Genomic DNA, 15,799 nt, shown 5'->3' with positions numbered 1-15,799 from the left:
TTCTGTTAGTCTGGGACCTGCTCTAAACTATTAGTAGTTTTGTTTAGGCTCCCTAGGTAATGCTGTATATAATGTTGTAAGTAATCAAGTTTCATTGAGAAAAGGAGGAATGAGATTGGTGACCAGAGGTCAAGTGGTTAAGAAGTGAATTGATTGCAAAAAGGAGGAAGGTAACTTTTACATAAACTTTTATTGATACATATGAGCAGGAGAGCAATAGTCTGTGATCAGGCTTACTATTGACCTTAGAATATGGGAGAGAGAGTTGCTGGCATTACAGCAATAAATAACATATTAGATAGCTACTGATCCAAAATATGATGAAATAGAATTTAAAAACTCCTGGGAAGTTGTTTCTTCTCTTGACAAAGTAGTAAACTTAATCTCTTGATTAGATAATTAATGAACTTGAACGCCCTGATAAAGTCTGTTTGGAAGATGAAAGGCTTTTTTTTGGTGTGAGTGAGCAAATTTTTAAGACAACAACATAGGAAGCTGCATGCACCATACGATATAGATATTTTACTTTTGTGAACTAATATTCACTTCTGTTGATTCTTCTAGGTCTCCTGTTTTGTAAATACATAGTCTGTCTTATTTGAATAAAAATATAGATGCAGTTAGCATTTACTACTTCATAGCATATTGAAATGTTATTTATAGTGAGCAAAATGTTTTGTGTTAGTCAAAAATGAACCAGCAAGTGGGCCTTTTTGGTATTGGATAGTGAGAAATAAAATATTTGTTTTTTTACTAAGCAGAATTGCTTTAGTTTGGACACGAGGGAAAATTAAATTACATTTATTATAATGCAGTAATATGTAGTAGTTGAAAAGTGTGGGCTCTGGAACCACACTGCCTGTAGTAGAATCCCAGCTGTAGCTCTTTGACTTCACACAAACAAATACTTTCTTTGCCTCATTTTTCTCATTTGTACAATTAGGATGATAATAACATTACTCCTTCAGAAGGTTTTTGTGAGAACTAATTGAGACTCTGTTTAAAGTACTAGAACAGTATTTGCTATACACATTTCATATTGTAATTGAAGAGGTCTAAATTAAAGAGTATTGTTATCTCGTATGGGCTCTCTCAGCAATTAATTCTTGTAGTCCCTGTTCTATTTCCTGATAATGAGAGCCAGAATGCTAGGATCTAAAAGCAGGCGTTTACCTTGGGTGTAGTGAGTATATGGGTGGGCTTTCAGGTCAGTAGGTTCAGGGTCAGGCCAGGAGCAGACCTAGGGGTAGGAGTTCTCTCAAATGAATCCACCTGTAACAAAACCTCACTTCTGATTAGGATGTCAGCTTGAGGCCATCTGCCCTGTGGAGGACTCTAGTTGAGTGCTTGAGGTCCTTTGGTTTGCTCCCTGCTGACTCTTTCTTCACTGGCCTCCTCTTCCAGCTTCTGCTTGTGGGATTAGAATAGTAATATCCCCAAGGAGTACTCAACATGATCTGTTAGGATGCAAGAAAAAATATTAAAATGTTTGTCTATATTTTTGTCTTTCCTCTTCCAAATTATTTTTTAAAAATATGCTAATATATTAGTGTGAGAGCATTGTATAACTTCTAAATAAATATACATATAATGTAGTTATGTGCCCAAGTATGTTTTTACTTGTAAGTTCATGATCTAAAGTTTCCTAGAACACTTTTAGAGGTAGGGAAAGATGGGGCCTCTTAAGGAATTTCACAACTGTGCTCTCATTTTTCCTGGTTTGTGTGTGATAGTCTGAAGTTTGCTAAGAGACTGTCCCTTGTGCCCCACTGTGGCAAATCCCCCTTTTACTTAGCATTGTGAATCACAAAAAGCCTAGAAACAGAAGCTGAAGCCTGCGCTTTGGTACACTTCTCTCTGCTGCTCTTGACATTTCCTACTCCTGCCACTCTGAGCTGGAATGTTTTCTGTGGAGCTGTTGGGACAACCTATCTTTTGCCAAAGTTGAATTATCTGGGGTCTCTTTTGTCCACATTAAAGTTTTGGTTGTGACTTCCCTGGTGGTGCTGTGGTTAAGAATCCACCTGCCAATGCAGGGGACACAGGTTTGATCCCTGGTCTGGGAAGATCCCACATGCCACGGAGCAACTAAGCCTGTGCACAGCTGCTGAGCCTGAGCGCCACAACTACTGGAGCCCACACTCTCTAGGATCCACGTGCTGCAACTACTGAGCTTGCGTGCTGCAAATACTGAAGCCCACGCGCCTAGAGCCTGTGCTCCGCAACAAGAGAAGCCACGGCAATGAGAAGCCTGCGTACTGCAACGAAAAGTAGCCCCGGCTCGCAGCACCTAGAGAAAGCCCACATGAAGCAATGAAAACCAGATGCGGCCAAAAAAATAAATAAAAATTAAAAAAAAAAAGTTTTGGTTGTTTGGCATTGATTGGCATTTGCCATCAGTGTGGGTCTTTGTATCCTATATCATTCAGAAATTTCTCAGTTTTTTTTTTTTTTTAACGTGGTAACCTTTCCTAGCACAGCTAAATTTTTTTTTCTCGTTTTTAATTTTTTGCATGTGTCATGCCAGTGAAATTTTTAAACAGGGAAAGTAAACTGAAGGGTTCAGTTTGCTCTCTTGAAACCAAAAGCCTGATATGTTTTTAGATTTTTGACATATATACACTAATATGTATAAATTAGATAACTAATAAGAACCTGCTACATAAAAAATGAAATTAAAAAAATATATATATTTTGAGCCTAGACCCCGCCCCATGCTCAAACGTCACCCCCCACCCCAACTAGGCCCCTGCTCCACCCTAAACCCCACCCCTGCCTAAGTTCCACCCCCCGACTAAACTCTGCTCCCCATAACCAAGGCTTTTTTTCCTTCTTTTTTTTTTTTTTTCTTTTAGACTGGGGTTCTGTTTTACCTTGGTGCTGACTCATTTATATTTATATTTTTTCTAATAAATCTTTTATTTTTCTAATTTTATCTTATTCTTTATACTTTGTTGTTGTTCTGCTCCTTTTGGCTTGTTCCCCCCCACCTCTTTTTTTTTTTTTGCTGTTGTGGTTTAGTTTTACCTTGTTGCAGTTTGTTTCAATTATATTATTATTTTTCCTAATATATTTTTATCTTTATTCTTTGTTATTGTACTGCTCCTTTCTCTCTCTCTCTTTTTTTTTTTTTTTTGGCCATGCCACCCAGCTTGTGGGATCTTGGTTCCCAGGCCAGAGATTGGGCCCGAGTTCTTGCGGTGGGAGCGCCGAGTTCAAACCACTGGACTAACAGAGAACCTCAGACCCCAGGGAATATTAATTGGAGTGAGGCCTCCTGGAGGTCCTCATCTTGGCACCAAGACCCAGCTCTACGCAACTGCCTGCAAACGCCAGTGCTGGACGCCACAGGCCAAACAACCAGTAAGATAGGAATACAGCCCTACCCATCAAAAAAAAAAAGAAATGACAAAAAATATGTTACAGATGAAGGAGCAGGGTAAAAACCTACAAGACCAAATAAATGAAGACAAAATAGGCAACCTACCTGAAAAAGAATTCAGAGTAATGATAGTAAAGATGATCCAAAATCTTGGAAACAGAATGGAGAAAATACAAGAAGTGTTTAACAAGGATCTAGAAAAACTAAAGATGAAACAAACAATGATGAACAACACAATAACTGAAATGAAAAATACTCTAGATGGGATCAATAGCAGAATAACTGAGGCAGAAGAACGGATAAGTGACCTGGAAGATAAAATGGTGGAAATAACTGCCGGGGAGCAGAATAAAGAAAAAAGAATGAAAAGAATAGAGGACAGTCTCAGAGACCTCTGGGACAACATGAAATGCACCCACCAACATTGGAATTATAGGGGTCCCAAAAGAAGAAGAGAAAAAGAAAGGGTCTGAGAAAATATTTAAAGAGATTATAGTCAAAAACTTCCCTAACATGGGAAAGGAAATAGTCAAGTCCCATGCAGGGTCCCATACAGGATAAACCCAAAAGAAAAATGCTGAGACACATACTACTCAAACTATCAAAAATTAAATAAAAAGAAAAAAATGTTAAAAGCAGCAAAAGCAACAAATAACATACAATGGAATCCCCATAAGGTTAACAGCTGATCTTTCAGCAGAAACTCTGCAAGCCAGAAGGGAGTGGCAGGACATATTTAAAGTGATGAAAGGGAAAAACCTACACCCCAGATTACTCTACCTGGCAAGGATCTCATTCAGATTTGATGGAGAAATCAAAAGCTTTACAGACAAGCAAAAGCTATGAGAATTCAGCACCAGCAAAGCAACTTTACAACAAATGCTAAAGGAATTTCTCTAAGTGGAAAACACAAGAGAAGAAAAAGACCCACAAAAACAACCCCAAATCAATTAAGAAAATGGTAATAGGAACATACATATCGATAATTGCCTTGAATGTAAATGGATCAAATACTCCAAACAAAAGACACAGACTGGCTGAATGGATACAAAAACAAGATCCTTATATATGTTGTCTACAAGAAACCCACTTCAGACCTAGGGACACATACAGACTGAAAGTAAGGGGATGGAAAATGATATTCCATGCAAATGGATATCACAAGAAAGCTGGATTAGCAATGCTCATATCAGATAAAATAGACTTTAAGGTGAAGACTATTACAAGAGATAAGAAAGGACACTACATAATCAAGGGATCAATCCAAGAGGAAAACTTAACAATTATAAATATTTATGCACCCAACATAGGAGCACGTCAATACATAAGGCAAATGCTAACAGCCATAAAAGGAGAGATCGACAGTAACACAACAATAGTGGGGGACTTTAACACCCTACTTACACCAGTAGATCATCTAGACAGAAAATAAATAAGGAAACACAAGCTTTAAATGACACAATAGACCAGATAGATTTAATTGATATTTTTAGGAAATTCCACTGGAAAACGGAAGAATATACTTTATTCTCAAGTGCACATGGAATGTGCTCCAGAATAGATCACATCTTGGGTCACAAATCAAGCCTTGGAAAATTTAAGAAAGTTGAAATTGTATTAAGCATCTTTTCCAACCACAATGCTATGAGATTAGAAATCAATTACAGGAAAAAAAAAACAGTAAAAAACACAAATACATGGAGGCTAAACAGTGTGCTGCTAAAGAATGAGATCACTGAAGAAATCAAAGAAGAAATTAAAAAAATACCTAGAAACAAATGACAAGGAAAACACGATGAGCCAAAACCTATGGGACGCAGCAAAAGCAGTTCTAAGAGAGAAGTTCATAGCAATTCAAACTCACCTCAAGTAACAAGAAAAATCTCAAATAAACAATCTAACCTTACACCTAAAGCAGCTAGAAAAAGAAGAAAAAGTAAAACCCAAAGTTACTAGAAGGAAAGAAATCACAAAGATCAGAGCAGAGATAAATAGAAATGAAGAAAACAATAGCAAAGATTAATAAAACTAAAAGTTGTTTCTTTGAGAAGATAACCAAAATTGATAAACCATTAGCCAGACTCATCAAGAAATAAAGGGAGAGGACTCAAATCAATAAAATTAGAAATGACAAAGGAGAGATTACACCTGACACCGCAGAAATACAAAAGATCATAAGAGAGTACTGCAAGCAACTATATGCCAATAAAATGGACAACCTGGAAGAAAGGAACAAATTCTTGGAAAAAGTACAAGCTTCCAAGATTGAACCAGGAAGAATTAGAAAATATAAACAGACCAGTCACAGGTAATGAAGTTGAAGCTGTAATTAAAAATCTTCCAACAAACAAAAGTCCAGGACCAGATGGCTTCACAGGTGAATTCTATCAGACATTTAGAGAAGAGTTAACACCTATCCTTTTCAAACTCTTCCAAAAAATTGCAGAGGGAGGAACACTCCCAAACTCGCTCTATGAGGCCACCATCGCCCTGATACCAAAACCAGACAAATATATCACAGAAGAGAAAATTATAGACCAATATCACTGATGAACATAGACACAAGAATCCTCAACAAAATACTAGCAAACAGAATCCAACAACACATTAAAAGGATCATACATCATGATCAAGTGGGATTTATCCCAGGGATGCAAGGATTCTTCAGTATAGGCAAAAAAATCAATGTGATACACTATATTAACAAATTAAAGAATAAAAACCATATGATCGTATCACTAGAGGCAGAAAAAGCTTTTGACAAAATTCAACACCCATTTAATGATAAAAACTCTCCAGAAAGTGGGCATAGAGGGAACCTACCTCAGCATAATAAAAGCCATATATGACAAACCCACAGCAAACATCATTCTCAGTGGTGAAAAACAAAGCATTTCCTCTAAGGTCAGGAACAAGACAAGGATGTCCACTCTCAACACTGTTATTCAACATAGTATTGGAATTCCTAGCCATGGCAGTCAGAGAAGAAAAAGAAATAAGAGGAATCCAAATTGGAAAAGAAGAAGTAAAACTGTCGCTGTTTGCCAATGACATGACACTATACATAGAAAACCCTAAAGGTGCCACCAGAAAACTGCTAGAACTAATCAGTGAATTTGGTAAAGTTGCAGGGTACAAAATTAATGCACAGAAATCTCTTGCTTTCCTATGCACCAACAACGAAAGATCAGAAAGAGAAATTAAGGAAACAATCCCATTTACCATCGCAACAAAAAGAATAAAATACCTAGGAATAAACCTACCTAAGGAGGCAAAAGACCTGTACTCAGAAAACTGTTAAAACACTGATGAAAGAAAACAAAGATAACGTAAACAGATGGAGAGATATACCATGCTTCTGGATTGAAAATGACTATAGTACCCAAAGCAGTCTACAGATTCAGTGCAATCCCTACCAAATTACCAATGGCATTTTTCACAGAATTAGAACAAAAATTTTACATTTCGTGTGGAAACACAAACGACCCCAAATAGCCAAAGCGATGTCGATAAAGAAAAAAGGAGCTGGAGGAATCAGGCTCCCTGACTTCAGGCTATACTACAAAGCTACAGTAATCAAGACAGTATGGTACCAGCACAAAAACAGAAATATAGATTAATGGAACAGGATAGATAGCCCAGAGATAAACCCACACACATATGGTCACCTTATCTTTGATAAAGGAGGCAAGAATATACAATGGAGAAAAGACAGCCTCTTCAATAAGTGGTGCTGGGAAAAATGGACAGCTGCATGTAAAAGAATGAAGTTAGAACACACTAAATTAACTCAAAATGGATTAAAGACCTAAATGTAAGGCCAAACACCGTAAAACTCTTAGAGGAAAATATAGGCAGAACACTGTATGACGTAAATCACAGCAAGATTCTTTTTTACCCACCTCCTAGAGTAAGCGAAATAAAAACAAAAATAAAAATGGGACCTAATGAAACTTAAAAGCTTCTGCACAGCAAAGTAAACCATAAACAAGACTCAAAGACAACCCTCAGAATGGGAAAAAATATTTGCAAATGAAGCAGCTGACAAAGGATTGATCTCTAAAATATAGAAGCTGCTCATGCAGCTCAATGTCATGAAAACAAACAACACAATCAAAAAATGGGCAAAAGACCTTAATAGACATTTCTCCATAGAAGACATGCAAATGGCCAACAAATACATGAAAAGATGCTCAACATCACTTATCACTAGAGAAATGCAAATCAAAACCACAATGATGTATCACCTCACACCAGTCAGAATGGCCATCATCAAAAAATGTAGAAACAGTAAATGCTGGAGAGGGTGTGGAGAAAAGGGAACCCTCCTGCCCTGTTGGTGGGAAAGTAAATTGATACAGCCACTATGGAGAACAGTATGGACATTCCTTAAAATACTAAAAATAGAGCTACTCTATGACTCAGCAATCCCACTGCTGGTCATATACCCTGAGAAAACCAAAATTCAAAAAGAGTCGTGTACCACAATGTTCATTGCAGCACTGTTTACAATAGCCAGGACATGAAGCAACCTAAATGTCCATCAACAGATGGATGGATAAAGAAGATGTGGCACATAAAAAAATGGAATATTACTCAGCCATAAAAAGAACGAAAGTGAGTTCTTTGTCGTGAGGTGGATGGACCTCGAGTCTGTCTTACAAAGTGAAGTAAGTCAGAAAGAGAAAAACAAATACCGTATGCTAACACATATATATGGAATTTTAAAAAGCGGTACTGATGAACCTCGTAGCAGGTCAGGAATAAAGACGCAGACGTAGAAAATGGACTTCAGGGCACGGCGGGGGTTGGTGGGGGGAAGCTGGGATGAGATGAGAGAGTAGCACTGACATATATATGCTACATGATGTAAAATGGATGGCTAGTGGGAAGCTGCCGCATAGCACAAGATCAACTCGATGCCTTGTGACGACCTAGAGGGGTGGGATAGGGAGTGTGTGAGGGAGGCTCAAGAGGGAGAGGATATGGGGATATATGTATACATGTAGCTGATTCACTTTGTTGTACAACAGAAACTAAGACAACATTGTAAAGCATTTATACTCCAATAAAGATGTGAAAAAATAAATACAGAAATAAGATAGAAAGGGAAAAAACTAAAGAGAAAACTGTAAGAAAGAGTTAACATTAAGAGAGATATACCGTGGCTTCCCTGGTGGCGCAGTGGTTGAGAGTCCGCCTGCCGATGCAGGGGACACGGGTTCGTGCCACGGTCTGAGAAGATCCCACATGCCACGGAGTGGCTGGGCCTGTGAGCCATGGCCTCTGAGCCTGCGCGTCCGGAGCCTATGCTCCGCAACGGGAGAGGCCACAACAGTGAGAGGCCTGCCTACCGAAAAAAAAAAAAAGATACACCAATCAAATAAAAAGTGTGGAGTTTGGATTGTGGCTCAAGAAGCCAACTATTAAGAAAAATTCACAAGAAAAACTTGTCTAGATATTTGATAGCAAGAAATAACTGCTAATTTTTTTAGGTGTGAATAATGGTATTTTAACTATGGTTTAAAAAATGAAAGATTCTACAACTCTCTGAGGGTATGAATGAACAAAACATGGTTTTAAATTGTTACAATACAAATTTACTACAACATAAAACAATTCTAAAAGATGACTTAAAATGATAAACAAATGCAATTTGTAAATCTCATTCAGATCCTAAGTGGAATAAATTAACTGTAAAAAAATATATATATTTTAAAAATAGCCACAGAAATTTCAGCATATTAGGGAACTGTTAAGTCTTTCTGGTGTGATAATGGTATTGTAATGTTTTATTTTTGTTTTTATAAGACTCCTTATGTTTAAGAATTTTAAAGTAAAGTATTTACAAATAAAATGGTGTATCTGGGATATGCTTCAAAACAATCTGAGAGGGGAGAGGTGCTGTAGATGAAGCAAAACTGGCCATGAGTTTCTATCTATTAAAGCTGACTGATGAGTACATTTACACTATTGTACTATTCTAACTGTTTATTTGTATATGTTTGAAGTTTTCAATAATAAAAAGGTTTTTAAAGCCAAAAAAAGTAAAAAGAAATATTTATTGTTTATTTTAAACCAAGAATGTTTATTACTTAAGAACTAATGTTGAATCTTTTTGTAAAGCTTTTAAAATCTTAAACTCTCACCTCCCTCATTTTATTTTAAATATAGAATTAAAAATATATTTTTGTTGGCCTCATCCTAGGTGTAGATTAATAATCCTAGTTTACCACTTTATTTACCCTAATACTGCTGAGTACCTACCACAGGCTAATCATTCTTGGAGATGACATGGATATTAAGATGAATAAGGCAGTAATCTCTGCTCTTAGTTTTAAACAGTCAAGGAGGGTAAATAGACACTCTACTAAGAATAGTTAATTATGATAAAATAAATGTTCAAATAGCAGTATAGGTAAAGTACTATGGGATTATCAATGATCAAGTGATTAATTTTATCTAGATGATAGGAAAGCTTCATTCACGGAAGCATGTTAGTTGAGCTGGGCCTTGAGGAATACATTATTTAACAGGTGGTAAAAGTACAGAAGAAACATTCTAGACAGGGGAAGAAACACGACCAAAGGTATAGAAATGTAAAATTTATGGCATGTTCCAAGGATGGTTTTTTGCTCAGTGAGGGTAGAACATAGAATATATGATGGTGAATGAAGGGAAGTAGGAATGGGGGTGAAATCAGCAGCTGGATACCCTGAGGCGTGGCATTTACATGTCCTCAGAGACTCTTATCACCAAAATGATACTATTGTCTGGGCTACCTAATAGTATAGTTTTGGGGGTGGGGTGCTAAACTGAAATAGGAAAAGTGGGATTATGACAGCTCTGTGTCTGTTCCCCAGATTCTTCTTTTTATGTTTGGGTCATGATGGGAGATGAGAAGGAAAAGGACATACAAAAAAGTGGATCAAATAAGATTGAAATGACACTACAAAATTTAATAAACAAAACCTGAATTTAAATTTTCAGAAACGTTCCTTTAATCACTATGTTAAGTTTAGGAAAGATCTTTTCTGTAGCAAAAGAATAAACCTATAATTTCTGTGTAGTTTTGTTCTTCTTTTGAAGTATAGTGCCATCCAGTTATAATGTGAGTGTTGAACTGAAATTGGCTTTTTTTTTTTTTTTAAGGTGGTGAAAACGGTTGGTTTGCGTGAAGTCTGGTTTTTTGGGCTGCAGTATGTGGACAGCAAGGGCTATTCTACATGGCTTAAACTAAATAAAAAGGTAAAGCATGTATGATAACATCCAGCTAATAATTAAGGTTCTTTGAAGTTATCATGGTCATGAATTTGTGCCAGAAAAGCTCAGAGTCTGACGGAGTTCAAGCTTCTTTTTACAGTTATCTCTGTGAATCATTAGAGGTATCATGTCTTTTAATTTAGTAAGGTACCATCAACTTACCATCTTCGAAAACAGAAATGTTCATTTTTGCTATTTGAAAACTCAGAAGTAAAAAATACTATGAGGTGTTACTTAGTACTTTGACCTTAATTTAAACATCTTAAGGATAAGCTTCTCAAGAGAAATTTCAATTTAGTTATTAGTTAGGATCTGTGAACTACCGGTCGCATTCATGAGCATAGAATCTTTTTCACACATACATTTTTTACGGGTTTAGAATCTTAATAGATTTAGAATCATACTTACGTTTTACATCCTACTTTGTTCCAAAGAGAAGTTTATGTGACTGTGGTCAGTTATTGTGAACTTAATATTTTTGACAGTACTTGAAATTACTGTTTCAGGTGACACAGCAAGATGTTAAAAAAGAGAATCCTTTGCAGTTCAAATTTAGAGCTAAATTCTTTCCTGAAGATGTTTCTGAAGAATTAATTCAAGAAATAACCCAGAGACTTTTCTTCTTGCAAGTTAAAGAAGCTATCTTAAATGATGAGATATATTGTCCACCAGAAACTGCAGTTCTTTTGGCTTCCTATGCTGTCCAAGCCAAGTATGGAGATTTTAATAAAGAGATTCATAAGCCAGGCTACCTGGCTAATGATAGACTCCTACCCCAGCGGTAAGTGAAACGTGCTTTTATGTTATAGTCTCTGAAAAATCATATTTTAGAAGTTTGTAAATGGTTGTGTTTTTTGTTGTTGTTGTTTGTTTTAGATTTTTAAGTTGCCAGCTGGATCAGAGTGTATAGTTTTAAAAGTTATGACCCAGAAGCTACATAGATTTATATACTCTGTAATTACTTAAAGTTTCTGCCTCTTCTCATTCCCACAAGATAAGCAATAAATGGAGGCAGTGATAATTTGGGCTTGAGGAAGACATGACTATTGTTGCTCATTAGTAAAAATTCTCACACAGGTAGATAGTTGCTTAATAAATGCTTTTGAAAATAATAAGTGCCAGGCTATATTTCCTCCGCAGAATTAAAGTTAAGTTTCTAACTTTTCAAAAGACTTTTAAAACTTGGTTTTCAGACTCCTAGTCTAGGGCTCTGTTCTCATCTGCAGCATACTGCTGTCTCTGCTGAACTCGGGTCTGCTCACCAGACCAGGCAGGAAAGCCAGTCTACTGACACCTGGTTGTGGTGAAGGAAAGTGTAACATTTATTGCAGGGTACCAAGCAAGGGAGTGGGAGACAAGCCTCAGATCCACTGCCACTTGGTCTTTGAGTTAGGGGCTTTTTAAAGGGGAAGAACAAAGAGGCTAGAATTAATCATTGTCTTGTGACAGTTTGGGAGTCAGAAGTCTGTGGTTTAAGATTCTCTGACTAGTGGTCTGTGGCTTGAGGGTCTGTTAGCTCATCTTGCCCTGGAGAAACAACCTGAGTTTGTACACTAATGATGATATCTATAATAGCAACTTTAGTACATTAACAATGTTAGCGACAGTAGGACATTAGCAACTTTAGTCATCTGACTTGATTGATTAGTGTTTACTTAGCACAGGATTGAGGTCAGAGGGGACAAGGAAAGGGAATAAAGTTTTGGATAGAGAGATTAATGAAAAACGCAGTAAGAGAACTTGGTTTAGGGGGACTCGGTTTCAATATAACAGTTATTTTAAAGTAGCATGGCATGGAAAACATGGAAAACATCATTAGCAGAAGACCTAGGTTTTGAATGCTAATTCTACCCTTTGCTAATTTTGTGGCCTTAGTACATAACTTAAACTCTCTAAGCCTCAGTGTCTGAATCTGCAAACTGGGGATAACAGTTGTGCTCTGTCAACCTTACTGTTTTTGATTACAGTTCATGAACTGTATGCTTTACAATTTTAATTGTGAATACAAGTGTTAGTTGGTAGTATTATTTATAAAATCTAGAAAGTACATCAAATGTTACTTTTAAATATCTCAGTTCTGAATTATAGTAGTGTACATGACCCTGATATTAGAATGTACTTGGGGATTTTTCTTTAGAATCCAGAGAAGTTATTACAATTCTTAGCTCAGATTCCTGAATTTCAAAATTTCTATTTAAAGGCAAAACTGTATATTAACCTAAAATTTCAGTTCTCTATCACTTCCTCATAGTATTTAAGCCCTTAGGTATAATTTCTTTTTCATAGGTACTAAATATGAAGGAAGACAAAACTTTGTCTACTTTTAATTAATTTCCTTTGGTTGTAAGCATTAACGATTATCTTTGGCTAATAAATTATATTCTGTTGTTATATGCTTTATAGGTACCCTTAAGTACAATAGCTTTAATAATTGATTATTAAATGTTATACTGTTCTGCTCTTTAATATTACAACAATAATAGTTATCTTAGAAGGTAAAATAATGCATGTTGTTCACTGAAAGAATCAGGAATATGAGATACTTACTAGTCTCTGTTTGTTTTTGATGATTATTCCAGCCCAAAATTCCTTTTCTCAGATTTTTTAAGCACTAAATTGAGTAACTGATTACTGGTACAGTAGAATTTCATTTCAGTTAAAAGTTTTTATTTTAATTGAGGTATAATTTATATATAGTAAAATGCCAGCAGATTAGCTTTTAAATCGGAACATAAGGTAACTGTTATATAATCAAAATTACCCTTAAAATTGTTAATTGTTCATAAAATAGTCATGTTTTATCTGAACAAGTATAACATAGTTGTTCTTTCAGTGTTAGATCAGATTGCTGTTTGGGTGAGTACCAGATGAAGTAATTGGCTTACATTTAATAGTCATGTGATTAAAAAAATATTTTTTGATACTGGAATCACGTAAACACAATTAATTTAACTTCTTTTACATGCATATGTGCTGTAACCCATTCTATTTAGAAGAAGGAAGATAGCACATGCTGTTCAAGATTTGGTCTTTAGGGCTTCCCTGGTGGCGCAGTGGTTGAGAGTCCGCCTGCCGATGCAGGGTACATGGGTTCGTGCCCCGGTCCAGGAAGATCCCACATGCTGCGGAGCAGCTGGGCCCGTGAGCCATGGCCGCTGGGCCTGCTCGTCCGGAGCCTGTGCTCCACAACAGGAGAGGCCACAACAGTGAGAGGCCCGCGTACAGCAAAAAAAAAAAAAAAAGATTTGGTCTTTAACTTTGAGGGTCCAGTCAGGTGTCCTTCAAGTTGTTCGTCTAAGGAGGACTAATTCAAGCTATCTAAGTTTAAAAGAGACTTAGAAAGTTAGAATACTAAGTTTTTGGTTTAGAATGGAGAAGATACCTTCAGTCATTGATTTATTCCATGCATAGTATATAACAAACTTTTATCACTAAGTATCTGGGGGAAAATTAGTAATCAGCTTATTTGGTGAACCTAAATCAAACACAATAATTTGATGATTTTGTTGGATGTTTATAATTCTTGTATTGAAAAACCCAGATAAGCAATCTGTTCTCCCACAGTAGAGTTTAGTAGTCTGCTGATAGGAATAATCAGCTCCACCAGATAGTATCCCTCTCGTTTAGAAAGAGCTAGATATACATAAGTTTTTGTGTACCAGGTTTCTGACTTGGGCATTTGGGTGGTTTGTAATACCTTTTCAAGGTAAGAGGAGAAGGAACACATTTCAGAGGAGGAAGATTTCAGTTTTGAACCTATTGAGTTTGAAATATCCCTAGTATAAGAGCAGTTTCAGCAGATTGTTGGGAGTTGAAGCCAGATTGTGGTGGACTGGGGGTGGTGATGTGAGGTATGGAAATGAAGGATGGTGAATATGAACAGTTTATGAAAGAAATTTGGCTGTGACAAAGAAAAATACTAAGAGGAGGGAAGCATGAGTTTATAGACATGTTCTTTAAAAGATGGAAAAGAATTAATTCCTTTATTCACTCTACAGATTTTTGCCTCTTTTGTTCTGGCACTGGGCATAAGTGGTGAGCAACATGGATGTGATCTTTGCCCTCTTAACACAAATAAGTATATAGGCATACCTCCTTTTTTCGTACTTTGCTTTATTGTGCGCTTTAGGTATTGTGTTTTTTACAAATTGAAGGTTCATGGCAACCCCGCATCAAGCAAGTCTTTTAGCACTATTTTTTCCAGCAGCTTTAGCTCACTTCATGTCTCTGTGTCACATTTGGTAGCTCTCGCAATATTTCAAACCCTCCACTAGCAAAACGATTATGACTCCCTGAAGCCTCAGATGGTGGTTAGCATTTTTTAGCAATAAAGTATTTTTAAATTAAGGTATGTACATTGTCTCTATGGATGTAATGCTATTGCACACTTAATAGACTACAGTATAGTATAACCATAATCTCTATATGCACTGGGAAACCAAAAAATTTGTGTGACTTGCTTTCTTGTGGTGGTCTGGAAATGAACCGAAAATATCTCTGTGGTATGCCTGTATCTGGTAATATGTGTAGGCAGGGGACAATAAATGATGGAGTGAAGATCCTGAGAAAATAGAGGAATAAGTCTTTTAAAGTCCCAAATAGACAGATTTAAAGCCAGGTGGGACAGATTAGCCTTACCGTGAAGATCTCCTCCTTTTTCCTGGACAGAAGGAAAAAAAAATGGGATTTTTTTCCTTTTTTTTTTAGTTTTTATCTCTTTTTTTAAAAGTTAATTTTTATTTTATATTGGGGTATAGTTGATTTATAATGTTGTGTTAGTTTCAGGTGTACTGCATAGTGGTTCAGTTATACATATATATATATCCATTCTTTTTCAGATCCTTTTCCAAAGTGGGAATTTTTGGATACCTGCAAACCAGTCATGCAGATTAATAATACAAGCACATTACACAAAATGCAAACGAATGAGATTTGAAATGCAGAATATAAAAAGCTAGAACATAAATCTTAGTGACATTTAATTTAATTAATCCATACCTTCAAATTTAGTTAACATTGTAATATCTGCAATTGGCTGCACTGATTATGCCCTCAAGGCTTGCCTCTTGGTGAGCACAGAGGCCAGATGGCAAGAGAGAGTATAAAGACAAGAAAAATGTGGAAACTTAAATGCTGTAAAGAGGAAGACAAAAA

General features: G+C 36.4%; 1 protein-coding gene across 4 annotated transcripts in view; it reads left to right on the top strand.

The window, feature by feature from the left end:
- Positions 1 to 15,799, top strand: part of RDX (radixin) — a 102,303-nt gene that overhangs the window by 29,354 nt on the left and 57,150 nt on the right. For all 4 annotated transcript variants that reach the window (XM_067750967.1, XM_067750966.1, XM_067750969.1 and 1 more), the window contains exons 4-5: positions 10,535 to 10,630; positions 11,152 to 11,426. In XM_067750967.1, coding sequence (XP_067607068.1) covers positions 10,535 to 10,630; positions 11,152 to 11,426 — 371 coding nt within the window. The remainder of the gene's footprint in view (positions 1 to 10,534; positions 10,631 to 11,151; positions 11,427 to 15,799) is intronic.

The sequence above is a fragment of the Pseudorca crassidens genome, chromosome 9 (genome assembly GCF_039906515.1).
Source record: "Pseudorca crassidens isolate mPseCra1 chromosome 9, mPseCra1.hap1, whole genome shotgun sequence".
Taxonomy (NCBI): Eukaryota; Metazoa; Chordata; class Mammalia; order Artiodactyla; family Delphinidae; genus Pseudorca; species Pseudorca crassidens.
This window is presented reverse-complemented; position numbering and strand designations above follow the sequence as displayed.